Source organism: Aspergillus ambiguus (assembly GCF_047715705.1).
Source record: "Aspergillus ambiguus strain CBS 117.58 unplaced genomic scaffold BDV59scaffold_8, whole genome shotgun sequence".
In the NCBI taxonomy this organism is placed as follows: Eukaryota; Fungi; Ascomycota; class Eurotiomycetes; order Eurotiales; family Aspergillaceae; genus Aspergillus; species Aspergillus ambiguus.
Window position 1 is genome coordinate 211,354 of NW_027395521.1, and position 13,335 is coordinate 224,688.

At 53.8% G+C, this 13,335-nt stretch overlaps 4 protein-coding genes across 4 annotated transcripts; 2 read left to right on the plus strand and 2 right to left on the minus strand.

Moving 5' to 3' along the window:
• Positions 1-554: 554 nt before the first annotated feature.
• BDV59DRAFT_200280 (uncharacterized protein) lies at positions 555-2,714 on the minus strand (the record flags this gene model as incomplete). The annotated part of the gene is made up of 1 exon (XM_073693543.1): positions 555-2,714. The coding sequence occupies one exon, from the start codon at positions 2,712-2,714 to the stop codon at positions 555-557; it is 2,160 nt and encodes a 719-aa protein (XP_073549785.1).
• A 670-nt stretch (positions 2,715-3,384) lies between these two features.
• On the plus strand, positions 3,385-6,244 carry BDV59DRAFT_159273 (putative DUF21 and CBS domain protein (Mam3)). Its single transcript, XM_073687502.1, has 4 exons — positions 3,385-3,952; positions 4,015-4,228; positions 4,293-4,962; positions 5,021-6,244. The coding sequence occupies exons 1-4, from the start codon at positions 3,704-3,706 to the stop codon at positions 6,051-6,053; spliced, it is 2,166 nt and encodes a 721-aa protein (XP_073549786.1). The 5' UTR covers positions 3,385-3,703; the 3' UTR covers positions 6,054-6,244.
• Positions 6,245-6,341: 97 nt separating this feature from the next.
• On the minus strand, positions 6,342-8,217 carry BDV59DRAFT_174323 (putative C2H2 finger domain protein). Its single transcript, XM_073689055.1, has 3 exons — positions 7,852-8,217; positions 6,579-7,794; positions 6,342-6,519 (listed from the first exon to the last, which is right to left on the minus strand). The coding sequence occupies exons 1-3, from the start codon at positions 7,956-7,958 to the stop codon at positions 6,502-6,504; spliced, it is 1,341 nt and encodes a 446-aa protein (XP_073549787.1). The 5' UTR covers positions 7,959-8,217; the 3' UTR covers positions 6,342-6,501.
• A 159-nt stretch (positions 8,218-8,376) lies between these two features.
• Positions 8,377-12,767, plus strand: BDV59DRAFT_174324 (HECT domain protein). Its single transcript, XM_073689056.1, has 2 exons — positions 8,377-8,665; positions 8,723-12,767. The coding sequence occupies exons 1-2, from the start codon at positions 8,484-8,486 to the stop codon at positions 12,387-12,389; spliced, it is 3,849 nt and encodes a 1,282-aa protein (XP_073549788.1). The 5' UTR covers positions 8,377-8,483; the 3' UTR covers positions 12,390-12,767.
• Positions 12,768-13,335: the final 568 nt, after the last annotated feature.

Here is a 13,335-nt window from a genome sequence, read left to right on the forward strand (position 1 = left end):
GACGGACAATGAATGGCAGGCGAGATCGGTGGATCTGGAGCAAGGGATTTGGTCAATGACAGACGAGGGGGGATTAATGAGAGTGATAAAACCAGCAGGGAGAGGAACGAGGAATTAAAAACTGGAGAGATGAAGAACCCAAGATGAAACACCGGAGAGAATGAAGGGGAAGCGAGGAGGAGAAGGCGATGGAGGAGGTGGAGAAGCGGAAGAGTTCGTGGTGAAACAGGTGACCAGGAGCTGCATCGTCGTCCAACGGCTCGGTTCTTACGGTGATTTATTCTCTATGCATTTTGTCTGGTTGGGATTATGGTCGTGATATTTTCTGATATTTCTCTATCCCTCTATCACCCATCCCTGAATCCCTAGATCTCCGATATCTCGGGTTCCATGGTTCGTAGGGCTGCCGTACATGGTTCATCTCGGCTATATTAAGCGCTCCATGCAGATGCATAACTTATGCGGATGACTAACTGCCCTATTACTTCATTCATGCTCATTACTCTATACGCAGTGCTCCGTACATCAGATTCCCCTTCTACTACCATCATACTTTACTTCTTCGGTGACAGACGATGTCCCACCGCTGCCTTTGCATTCGAGAGGGAGATCGTTAGCTTCCAATTCTCATCCGTCAAGTCGTTGATCTGCTTCCCCAATTGAATCATATTCTCCTCACGAGCCCGTTTCTCCGTCTCCACCACCGTCCGTAGTCTCCGGACCTGCTCATGCAAGAGCGATTCTTGATCTGAGGTCAACACCTTCCCGGCGGGGCTTGGCATTTTTGCCATCCCCCGGCGTAGCTCCTGGATCTCCATGTCCTTTTGCGCAATCGTCACCTTGCTCTGTTCCAACGCTGCCTGAATCGATCCCCTGTTGCCCGTCTGCCGTTTCAGGATCTCGTGGCTTCCATCACGGCTCTCCCACTGGGACAGGCGGTTCTCGAGAACCTTGATGGTCTGCTGCGCCTTGGTAGTCTCCTCATGCTGTCTCTGGGTGTCCCGCATGGCCATCCTGACACGAACTTGGAGGTCGTTCACCTCTTCGCTTAGGCCCTTGTTCTCGATTTTGTGCTGCTCGATGGTCAAATCACAGGCAGTCTTGATGCCCTGCATGGTTTGTTGCATTGTCTCCAGCTCCGCCTGGAGAAATAGGACTTTGCCCAGTGCCTCATCTCGCGCCGTCTGGGCCACGAGCATCTTTTCCGGTTCGTGCATTGATTCAAGTTCGTGACATCTCGAGGCGAGAGTCTGGTTCTCTGCAATGAGGCTCTGGGCGTTGCCCCTCTCTTCTTCGTGGCGTGCGGCTAAGTCTTTCGCTTGTGCGTTTTCACTGAGAAGTTTTTGGACAGTGGCTATCAGGTCCCGGTGCTGCACAGCTAATCCCCTATTTTGGTCCGCCAATCCCTTGTTCTGGGCAGTAATATCCTCGATTTGCGCGGTCAACTCTTGGTTCTTTTGCATGAACCGTTGCTCACTAAGAGCCAGTCTGTGGCACTTGATGCACTCTGCATGGGCCTCTGACTCCACCAACTGCTGCTCTAGGCTCACGACCTTGTTCTTGCGCGCGTTCAACTCTTCCAGGTGCGCCTTCTCAGTCACAAGCTTGAGCTCACCCTGGTCTTTGTGCTCTGACAACTGTTTCTCCAAATCGGCGATGCGATCATTCAACGATATCTCCTTGGCGTGGCTTTCCGACAATTGCTGGTCCAGCTTGGCGACCTGGTCTCTGAACGGCATCTCGTCAGCATTGCTCCCTGCGAGCTGCTGTTCCAATTGGGCGATGCGATCATTGAACAACATCTCGCTGGTGTGACTCTCTGACATTTGTTTTTTCAACTGGATCACTTGATCATTCAGGGTATTTTCCATCTCGGCGAAAGAGGACGCCTTCTGCAACAACTGTTGCTCCAGCTGGCTGATGTTCTCTCTGAGAGCCTTCTCTGTGGCGTAGGAAGAGCAAGTTTTGTGGTTAAATGCTTCATGGCTTTTAACCAACTGGTTCTCGAGATGGGCAACCTGGTCTTTCCGCGCCATATCCTCAGTGGCGGAGGATCCGTCACTGTCCTTTGACATCTGCTGTTCCAGTTGGGCGATCCGATCATTCAACGCCTTCTCCTTCACGTCGAACACAGCTCCCTGCTCATAGAAGTCTTCCTCCAACGCTTTGAGATACCTGTCCTTTTGTTCGACCAGACTCTTCAGTTTCTCAACGTTGTTGTGGCGCTGCTGGATGTTTGTGTTTTCGCACTCTCGCAGTCTACCACGCAGAACAAAGAGATCCGCATCTCGGTTTGCGATTTCCTGCCGCAGGGACCGGATGACGGTGTGCTTGCAGGAACACCACGGACGAATCTGCACGGAGGGTCTGGATGATAGCCGTTCGATCTCCTGTTCGTCTTGTTTGATCCTGGCCAGATTGTCGCGGATCTTCTCGTTCGCCGTCTTGAGCTCCGCATTCTTGGTGAGTATGAGGTACTCCATCCTGTCATTTTGCGCGTCGTAGGTGTGGATTAGACCCCAGAGCTCTTTTTGGTTTGTGGAGATGTCGTTGGACACGCCCCAGAAGCCGAAGATTAGAGTGAGAAAAAGGATGGCTGCTAGGAAGAATCCGGCCTCTGGTGTGAGGTCTGCAAAGAAGAACATCGTGAGATCAGTGGGAGTTTCTGGCTCTATGGCTCCAAAGAGGAGGAGCTGCTCCATGGGGGTAGTCATTGATGAGAAGATGTGGGAAGATGAGAGGTGATGGTAAAGGCTGTGGATGACAATGAAGTTGGAGAGGTAAGAGGAGGGAGACAAAGAAGAAGGATACTGGGAGGAGTAAGGTGGATATAGTGAAAATGATGAGAGAAGAGGGGACTCCCAGTAACAGAAGAGGAGGGAGTGAAGCGTAAACAGTGATGCTGGGGTGAATAGAAGGATATGAAACTACTTGGCAGTGGAGAACACCGTACAAGGTATCTGCCTGATCCGGATCTATGTATTTATATTCGATATAATATACGGATAATCAGTGTAGAGTGAATATTACTCTCGGGAGGCTGTCGTATACTACATCCGATACAGTCACGCTTGATGGGTCTCATGAGTAACGGCAGTGACACTCTTGGACTTCTAGTACAGCTCTTTTAACTCGCTATAATATCCACCAACAAGGATATCTAAATCACTTTTAGCTGGGTCGTTACCAAAATTCTTCAATATTTCTATACTTTGATCGTCAGCATATCTATAAGACCGAATCAGGTTAGCGCGGAACGCTGACTCAGTCTGTGGCAAGCTCTCTGATTGGCCCCGCCCACTTGCCTCATTCGTCGCCGCGACTTCAATCAAGAAGGAAAAAAAAAAAAAGAAACGCAAAAAACTTCGTTCAACTTCAACTTCACGATCCTTCAGACGACTCCTCCCCTCCTACAACCCCTCCTTCTCCTCCGTCAATTCCCTCATCTCTGTCGGAGTGGATGATTATTCCCGCACTCCTTCAGCCGCCGAGTCCATATTCATTACCTCACGATCCACTCCCCACGTCATTCGCCAATCGAGTCCCGATTGCGTCCTGCCTACACTCTTAGCCCAGAACGACGACCGACACTAGACCGTCCAGAGAGTGTTCGCAGGCCCGTACAAATATGGTTCTTTGGTAGCCTGGCGCCCTCCTTTTGTTTTCTTTTCTCCCTTCTGTGTTTGCCTCCTCCCACCCGGTGATGGCTACACCCTTTGCCAATCGTCTTCTGGCCACACGGCCGATTCTCTTTGGTTTCGTCAAACTACTCCTGCTTGCCTTTTCGCATCTCCCGGTAGTCTCTGCCGCTCCCGCACTTCATTCGACCCGCTCCGAGCTCGACCCCAAGCCTCCAAGTGACCCGAGCCTATGGCTGTATCTCGGGGTTGCCGCCGCCCTCGTCCTGAGCGGTGGCGCCTTCGCCGGCCTCACCATCGCCCTGATGGGCCAGGTACGTCTCTAACCCCTTCCAATCTTCTTCGTGCGTATTCTCTAACCTCTATCCCCCAACAGGATGAGGTCTATCTCCAAGTCATCCAAACCTCCGGTGAAGCGTCCGAACGAAAAAACGCCGCAAGTGTCCTGAAGCTCCTCCAGCGGGGGAAACACTGGGTCCTGGTGACTCTACTCCTCAGCAATGTTATTACGAACGAGACCCTCCCCATTGTCCTCGATCGCTCGTTGGGAGGAGGATGGCCGGCCGTGCTGGGAAGTACCGTCTTGATTGGTAGGAAAATCTCTCCATCGCCCCTGAATCTATCGCGTGCCCATACTGAGCAATAACCCTCCAGTCATCTTCGGTGAAATCGTCCCCCAGTCCATCTGCGTTCGCTATGGCCTCCCGATCGGGGCTTGGATGGCTCCTTGCGTCCTGACCCTTATGTACATCATGTCTCCCGTCGCGTGGCCTATTGCCAAGCTCCTCGATAAACTGTTGGGCGAAGACCACGGTACAATATACAAGAAGGCCGGGCTGAAAACCCTGGTCACACTGCACAAGACCCTCGGCGAGGCCGGCGAACAGCTCAATTCCGATGAGGTCACCATCATCAGCGCCGTCCTTGACCTCAAGGAGAAGGCCGTCGGCAGTATCATGACTCCAATGGAGGATGTCTTTACCATGTCGGCCGACCAGGTGTTAGATGAGCAGACGATGGATTTGATCCTGTCGCAGGGCTACTCGCGCATCCCCATCCATGCCCCCGATGCCCCCTTCAACTTCGTCGGCATGCTCCTGGTCAAGATGTTGATCACGTACGATCCGGAGGATTGTAAGCGTGTGCGCGATTTTGCCTTGGCCACCTTGCCCGAAACCCGCCCGGAGACTAGCTGTCTGGACATTGTCAACTTCTTCCAAGAAGGCAAGTCCCACATGGTGTTGGTCTCCGAATACCCGAGCGAAGATCGCGGCGCGCTTGGTGTCGTCACTCTGGAGGACGTGATCGAAGAGCTGATTGGCGAGTAAGTTGATCGATCCACATCCGTCCATCCCCGGCAGGACTAACAGATATCCGCGCAGGGAAATTATTGACGAGTCGGATGTCTTTGTCGACGTCCACAAAGCCATTAGGCGCATGACTCCTGCCCCGAGGGCTCGTGTCCCGAAGGGCAAGATCGTTGAGGAACCTCCAATGCTCCCTCCAGAAACTCAGGGCAAACTTGTCGACGTGGACGGTGACGCTGACCGCCCGCCGGTTGACCGGCGCCGGAGCTCAGTGGAGGCACCGCTTCCCCGATTTCAGATCCGCAAGTCAACATCGGACAGGAATTCCGACGCCGCGGATGGCTGGTTCACTCAGCGCGGAGCGACAGACGAGATCCGCGAACACCTCAAACACCTTGGGCCCTCCAATCTCGCTAGCCGGCCCCGGCAAACTCGCTATCAAAGCGTGAAGATCAAGCGGGCCAATGCTGCCTCTCCTACGCGATCTACCCAGACCGACGTCGACTCCGGACAGAGTACATCCGAATCCCATCTGTTGTCCAATGCCGGCCCATCCTTATCCGGGGGCATAGGGGCCGGCCTGGTTAACTCGGGCATGGACGCCCGAGATGGAGCTTACGCAGTCCGAGTGGGATATGGCAGTACAGCCAACCACAAGATTGCCGATGTCGGGATCCAGACGAAAGATCTGACGTTGTCCATCCCGGAAGCCGTCCACGAGGAGCAGGACGAGCCCCCTGCTGTCCCCAGTGCAGCCGTTAGCGAGGAGTCCGCGGGATCACCGCCGCGAAATGTCGACCGCCCGAAGACTGGGAGCAGTTACCAGCACCAAGGCCCCGCCCGCAGCGGCAGTATCACCGAACAGGTGATCGACGTGAACGGAGTTCGGAAGGTCGTCCTCCACACGAATAGTGCCAGCTCCTCGGACACCTCCTCCAAGCATAAGTTCCCGGTCCAGCAGGATGGCCAGCTTGTTGATCTGGATGAGAACACCAAGCCGAGTACGAACGGAGCTAAGAAACGACGTCGCCGACACAAACGTAAAAACAACTCCAAACCAGACAATCAGGCCGGTGAAGAACAATCTCCTCTACTAGGAGACGGATAATGTTAATAGATTGTTGCGTCCGTCCTCTGCGGGTCAGAGTCCATGGTAAAACTCGGATGAATGAGCATTGCACGGAAACGGATGAGAAGTTTGTTCATGCAGAATAGTTCATGGTATATTTTATCCAAGGTCCGTCTCTGACGGACTTGTCATGTTAAGAATCAAGCCTTTCCACATGTCAATTTCCTAATGGCTATTCTGTGCCCTCCAAACTACGTAGGACAACACCACGACATATATATATCTCTGCCCAGTAACACAAGCCTACTACGAGAGCAAAGTACGCATGTCTCATCAGGTTATTCCATTGTTAACTTTTATCATGCCATGAGTATCTACATGTCATCAACCATAACTCCATGAAACTGTCCAAATATGCAGAAATGAAGTAAACCGGAGCATCACTGTAATTCATAACCAGGCCAAAGACCCATGAAAACGCACAAAATCATTGCAGGAGAGGGTCCTAGAGGAACGTTAGCGGCAGTCGACACCACGACATCAAGTAGGAAAAAAAAAACATACCCGGTAGTGTTTCTGGTTGTTCGAAGCCCGGTTGACGCGAGCCGTGTATCTCTGCTCTTGGCGGATAGCACGAGTGCGCTCTTTGCGCTCCGTAGTCAATGCTTCACGCTTCTGGCTATCCGTCGCGCCGACCATACCGAACCCGCCGTTGGCACGGCTGACAACCGCTCGGTTCTGGTTGCGGCCTCGGGGCTTCTTCTCCTCCTCCTCGATCTCGCCGTTCTCGATCGCAAGCTGGCGAGCGACGCGCTCCTCAGCGGTGGGATAATTGTGCAGATTCTGGCGGTAGTACCGGGCGAGAGAGCGATGGCCGACACTGCGGCCCGACGGGAGATGCAGCTCGTACTCTGTTCTGTAGACGGACGATCCGCCCTTGGTGTCGTCGAGTTCCTCGTCGTCGACGGAAGAAGCCGACGTCTCCGTCTCCCAGCCCTCGTCGTCCTCGCCGTCCACCTTCACCCCGCCGTCCTCGGCCGTCTCGCTGGCGGTAGACATGGCGTCGTCGTCTCCATGGTCAGAGTAAGTGCTGCGGAAGTCATAGTACTGACCGATCTCGATCTGCTCGTCCTCGGATTCGAACGCAATCATGCAGTGGCCCTTGTCACGCATGTGGGTGCGCACGCCCGCGGGGTTGTTCCGGATGGAGTGGCAGTACAAACACTCGCTGTTCTCGTTGATCTTTCGCCAGAGGTAGTGGATAAGGCCCTCCAGGTCGACGAGATAGTCTCTTTCCGGGATGAACATGCCGTGCGACTTGAACATGTGCTCGGTGTTGTCCTGCAGGCTAGCGGCCTTCTCGCTACAGAAGAGGCAGCGGGAGGCGGAGAATCCGTCCGCATCAGGGACCTCTGCGTCTTCATCCTCCTCACCAATCGTGGCGTTCTTCATCTGCTCCGTGACCTTGGACACCTCGGTCTGCTCGCGCGGCTTGTTAATAGGCTCCCCGAGGGAGAAGGTCGAGCTCATGACGGACGAGGCATCATCTGTGCCGTCACGGAGCATCCGTGCTTCGCGGGCCCGGTGCCTCGAGCTCTTGACGTGATTCTGGTACGAGTTCTCGCTGTAGAAGGTCTTCTGGCAGGCGACGCAGGTCTTCTCGTAGGAGGCCTTGGCGGCGGCGGCGGTGGTGGAGGCTTTGGCAGCGAGGACCTTCTCGTTGAAGGTTTCCTGCGACACGGGCGGAAGAGAGGCAACACGACGCTTCATGTTGTACAAACTGGGGGGTTCGTCGGTTAGCATGTTCTTGGAGGAAAATTTACGCTCGAGGACATACTGCCAATCTCTGCGCATGTGGTCCCGCTGGGCATCGCTGCTGCGGAATGCCACCAGGCAGGTGTTGCAGGTGTACGGCAACGTTGTCGTCGGGCCGTTGGGATCCATGGCTGGTGGGATGGGGGGTCTTCTCGACAGAGTGCAGTATATCAAAAGCGAAGCGGGGTATCACAGTCCGCAACAACAAAGTGTAAACTCGTAGACCACTATATCGAGGGTAGCTGAACGAGGGAACAGGGGAAGCAGAAGAAGAGGAGAATCCGCGGTGATAGTCGCCACTGAGATGATCAATAATCCGTCAATCGAGGCTCATCGACAGTCATCGAAATCGCACAAAATCAGTCTCGCCGCTTGCCGCTTTGAGAAAAAATGACGTTCGTCGCACGTGCCCCGCCCCTAGGCCCCATCCGGCTTAGCGGCGGGGCGGATCATCCTCCCTCCCGTCATGCTGAGTCATCCGCCGCACGGGCGTTGCTTTGAGGTGCTGTTGGCCGTTCTTCCCCGGATGATCTTAAATCACCCTCCAGCAACCACGAGATCACGACTGTTTGGCGATCTCTTTGACCGAGAGATCCAGCGCTTCTGTCCCCCCACTGGGTCTGTGGATTCAGTAATGCTTCTTTGTCTGCGAAGATGACCCGGCTCCGCGGAGCTTCCGTGAGCTCCTATGACGCTTCCCATGGGCACCGCTCTAAACTTCCGCCGAACGCCCCTGGGGTCGTCACTGAGAATACTGTGGATGTCTCGGATCCGGCGCAGGTGCTACTGTGGTGTCGGGATGAGCGTCGCCGGCAGTTTAATCTGCTCGTTCGCAGGCAAGTGTTGCTGGCGGAGTGCCTGGTAGTGTATCGCGACTAACCCGTTGATGATAGATACAAGAACCAGCTTCTTCATGGATGCCATGATCCAGGTTGCCAGACGCCTACATGCGCCAGTTATCGCAAGCGAGTGAGCGAAGGACCATACCGCCGTTATACCGAGCTGAGCGCCCGAACCCTAGCCTGCTATCTGGCTAGTTTGGATAATGCAGAGGCTGGACTGTGTCGCAACGCATCGAGGGTTTCATCCGACTTCTCTGCCCAGGATTATCACCGCCGATCAAAACGACGGAGTCCCCCAACCGAAACGAGAGACCGGATGGGTCGGCCTGCGGACAATACCGGTGCATCGGGAGTTGTTGCGGGGCATGCCGGAGATCTGTCCTGCCCGGGTGTGAATGGGAGGCTTACAGTATCCGGCCCAGAGCCCAATAAAAAAAGCAACGGTCCACAGGACGAAGAAGCGCCCGCGACCCAGCAGCTCAAAGACCCGAAGTCCTTCACCCAGAATCTATTCGATACTCTGTCCCTGCGGATGATCGAATGGCTTCCGTTGCGTCGTTCCCCGACGCATATAGATAGCGCCCCCGATCAGTCAGAACCGCGGACGAGACGACGATCACCAAAGCCAGATACCCGGCATAGCAGATACCCAGGTCCCGAAAGGCCACGCCGGAGCCGGGAACACCCATCCCAGCTCAACCCATCGAATGGGGGTCACCCCCACACACCTTCGTCGCGGAACGTCGGTGGCCAAACGACGGCCGTGGCGCTGAGACTCCCAAACCAGCAGATCAAAAGGCTGTCCCTTGCAGATGTAGATCAGTGGCGCCAGAGTCCGCGATCGAGCCTGGAGGAGAAAACCCATGCGGAACTGAAGCCTGCCCGCAAACTCTCCATCAATACCCATACCAACACGGACGAGTTGTACAGCGTACCTTCGCCACCGGCACTAAAACACCGCCCACAAAAGCACCGCGGGCGAACTGGTGAGCAGCGAAAAACGGAACGCCGTGTCTCCTGGGATGGGGCGAAACTCCTCAATGATGTTGGACTTTCGGATTCCCAATTCAATGCCCCTGTCAAGGAGGAGCCTCCCCTCGAGGTGCAGTCTCCGAGTGACCACAAACCCCGGCGCCGGAGTGCGCGTAGGAAATGGGAGATATCGAGTATCCAATCGGTCAGCCATCTGACGGGTGATATCGTCGATGGATTGAGCCAAATCATGGCTTTAACCGACGATGAGGCTGACCGATGGAGAGACGAATTGGCATATATAGAATCAACTGGAGCCTTTGAGGACTCTGACTGGCGTTTCGCAACGCCGCGTCAACGCGAAGTATTTACATTTGTCGCGCAGAGTGTTTTCTATGCACTCGGCAGTACAAAGCAGGTTCTTCGATCATTTCGCATGAATGTGGCTGGTCCCGGCGAATCGACAGAACTTGCCATCACACCTCGACTTGACTTGCGGCAGTTACAACCGTCTTTGCGGAAACTGTTCACCATCTGTCCTAAGGGTCTTGTGTTTCATAGCCTTTGGAGCGCGGTAGAGACATTGTTTATACCACCAAAAGAGTTGTCGACCACCGGTCGACAATCCCGACGTTCTTCATGCAACTCTACGGGGAGTGCACCCACTGCGCCCATCATCATCCGTCGGACATCTGATTCGTCCAGAAATGAACATATCAATGACGAAAATGCAGCTGATGTTGCCACGGTCGCCTTATTCGCTTTGGCTAGTTCCCTCCCTGAACTTGATGCACCCACCTGGCGTGGGATCATCCAAATGCGTGCTACTGGTGGTGTAGCTTCCAGCTCGGAGATGCAAAAGCTCCCTCTTCGAAGTTCGCGTTTGGTAGTAGAAACTACCGACATGTTGGAGCACGACCTTGCCCTGCGCCTTGCTGATCGCCTTGTTCGGGCCCTTACGGCACGATTGGCCTATCATGAAATATCAAAAGCGCGCCAATCTTATCCCTGTGACTCGACCACCCAGCAGAAAGGAAATGTACTGGACATCCTGGTCAACAATCTCAGTGAGCATCATGGTCTAGTCATGGCGGGTGGCGATTACTTGGAACATCAGCAACATCCTGGTGCCTCCGCTATCATCACCGAATGGCTTCGTACGATCCTTCTCAAAGAATGGGACGGAAATCCGGACATCCCGAACGGAAGCACGGCCGGCGGAGCTGTCCAGATCTTGTCTCTCCTGTACAAGGAGAGAAGTCGACTAGGCCTCATCCCGGAGGATTTTCATACACCTTTCCTTTCTGAGAGGCTGGAGCCCATGGATATGCCAGTTGAATGGATCGAGCGACAACCCAGTAATAAACGACTGCATCTACTGTCCTATTCCTTTCTGTTTCCTCCGTCCGCCTTGGTGATTTACTTCCGTGCCCTGAATTATGCGGCTATGTCCAAGTACTATGAGGCAGCAATGACGACCACCCGACACGTTACACAGACTGCGTTCGGTGCAATCCAAATCCAGGATGATGTTAGTCTGCTCGCACGGATGAAGACGTCAATGACCACTTACCTGGTGTTGGTAGTGAGACGTGACAATGTGCTTACAGATGCTCTGAATCAGCTCTGGCGGCGTGAACGACGCGAGCTAATGCGGCCCCTCAAAGTACAGATGGGTATGGAGGAAGGCGAGGAGGGTCTTGACCATGGAGGTGTGCAGCAGGAGTTCTTCCGGGTACTTATGGCAGAGGCTTTGGATCCCGCGTACGGCATGTTCACTATGGATCAGCGCACACGCATCTCCTGGTTCCAGCCATGGTCGTTGGAACCCCTCTACAAGTTCGAGCTCCTAGGCCTCTTCATGTCACTAGCTGTTTACAACGGTGTCACCTTGCCAGTTAACTTCCCGACCGCATTCTACCGCAAACTCCTGGGGCTGAAGGTGAAACGTCTCAACCACATCCGGGACGGATGGCCCGAATTGGCCAAAGGTCTGGAGGGATTATTGACGTGGCAAGATGGAGATGTAGGGGATGTATTCATGAGAACATATGAGTTCAGCTTTGAGGCGTTTGGCAAGATCGAGACTGTGGACATGCAACAGGTCGATCGAGATGCGGCGTGGCCTTCGCCGTCATTGCTGTCACGCACAGGGAGCCCGTCCCAACAGCCCCCCTGGAGTGAGGTGCACCGGTATACGGACGACGTAACTTTGAGCCCTCCAGTGTCGACATCTGCAGAGGTTCCTGAATCGCCAGTGGATATCGCCAAGTCGTTGGATGGATCTGTGCCGGTTCAGTCCTTCACTCCCCCCGTCGAAGAGGCCCCACTAGTCACCAACCGCAATCGCACCCAGTTCGTCAAGGACTACATCTTCTGGCTAACGGATAAGTCGATTCGCCCGCAGTTCGAGGCGTTCGCGCAGGGGTTCTACACCTGTCTTGACCGGACTTCCCTGTCGATCTTCACCCCGGAAGCTTTGAAGACAGTGGTAGAAGGCATTCAGGAGATCGATATGATGGAGCTGGAACGTCACGCGCGGTACGAAGGGGGCTTCGGGCCTGGGCACCGGGTGATTCGCGACTTCTGGAATGTTGCGCGCAGGTTCTCACCGGAGAAGAAAGCCCAGCTGTTGGAATTTGTCACCGCCAGTGATCGGGTGCCGGTCAATGGGATCTCGAGCATCATGTTTGTGATCCAAAAGAACGGAGTCGGTGATGCTGTGAGTGTTCCTCGTTTTGTGTGATTGATTTTGCTGATTCTGACTATGGTTGCAGCGACTTCCGACCAGTCTGACCTGTTTTGGGCGACTTCTTCTGCCGGAGTACTCATCGAGGAGTGTTTTGGAGGCGAAGCTGAATAAAGCATTGGAGAATGCACGCGGTTTCGGGGTGGCGTGAGGGATATGTGCGCATGTAGTAGGCCTTTCGATAGTTTTGAGCTTATGTATATTTCGGGCCTATCCAAGGCGGTGACCGTCCTGGTGTTACCATTCAAGAACTTATTTATATCGGTCTATCCTTCATTGGGGAACGGATTTGGACCCGGCTGTATACATTTCTCAGAATCTAAGGACTGAGGGTTGCTGTTCGTTTTACCACAGCCACAGAGGAGCTGAAATCTGAGGCACTTCAGCCATGTAGTACGGCACCGAGCATCTGTTTGCGTTGCAGGATATTCAATAACTCTGACTGATATCATTGACTTTTGACTATGAAAGAATCTTCGTCCTCGCCTATATGAACCATCTCGCTTCGTTGGGGTGTTTTGATTTCACTCAGATCTAGATCTACGAGTTCGACTAACTAACTCTCATCTTTAATGATTATTTCGCAATTCTACTGCTACGGGACTAATTGGCCATTCATGAAGGCTGCCTATTTCGTCGGATAACCAACTACTCCTACCAACTTGAGGCCTGCCTATGGTACTGAGCCGTTAATCTGACGACGTGGATTCTGTGCCCTTCAACAGACAGATGTATCTCCTACATCCGCAAGCATTCAAGACCGGCTATGTTCAGGCTCTTATAGTCATATGTGAAATCCTCGGCGTTGTACTGATTAGTGTCCTGTTTGCACTGCTCAGTGTGTGCTTCAGGCAAATCTTGATGGGCAGCAACTGTCTACATTCATACAACAGGCGTATAGCTATCTCCAACACGTGCCAGCTAACTCGGATTTCATTTCCGG

What these genes read in the sequence shown, in the direction of transcription:
- BDV59DRAFT_174324 (XM_073689056.1), top strand. Translation starts at nt 8,484, where the DNA reads ATGACCCGGCTCCGCGGAGCTTCCGTGAGCTCCTATGACGCTTCCCAT. An exon ending in TTTAATCTGCTCGTTCGCAG is followed by an intron (nt 8,666 to 8,722) that starts GCAAGTGTTGCT and finishes CGTTGATGATAG; the next exon opens with ATACAAGAACCAGCTTCTTC.
- BDV59DRAFT_159273 (XM_073687502.1), top strand. Translation starts at nt 3,704, where the DNA reads ATGGCTACACCCTTTGCCAATCGTCTTCTGGCCACACGGCCGATTCTC. An exon ending in GGGAAGTACCGTCTTGATTG is followed by an intron (nt 4,229 to 4,292) that starts GTAGGAAAATCT and finishes ATAACCCTCCAG; the next exon opens with TCATCTTCGGTGAAATCGTC. An exon ending in ATCGAAGAGCTGATTGGCGA is followed by an intron (nt 4,963 to 5,020) that starts GTAAGTTGATCG and finishes ATATCCGCGCAG; the next exon opens with GGAAATTATTGACGAGTCGG.
- BDV59DRAFT_174323 (XM_073689055.1), bottom strand. Translation starts at nt 7,958, where the DNA reads ATGGATCCCAACGGCCCGACGACAACGTTGCCGTACACCTGCAACACC. An exon ending in CACATGCGCAGAGATTGGCA is followed by an intron (nt 7,795 to 7,851) that starts GTATGTCCTCGA and finishes CGAACCCCCCAG; the next exon opens with TTTGTACAACATGAAGCGTC.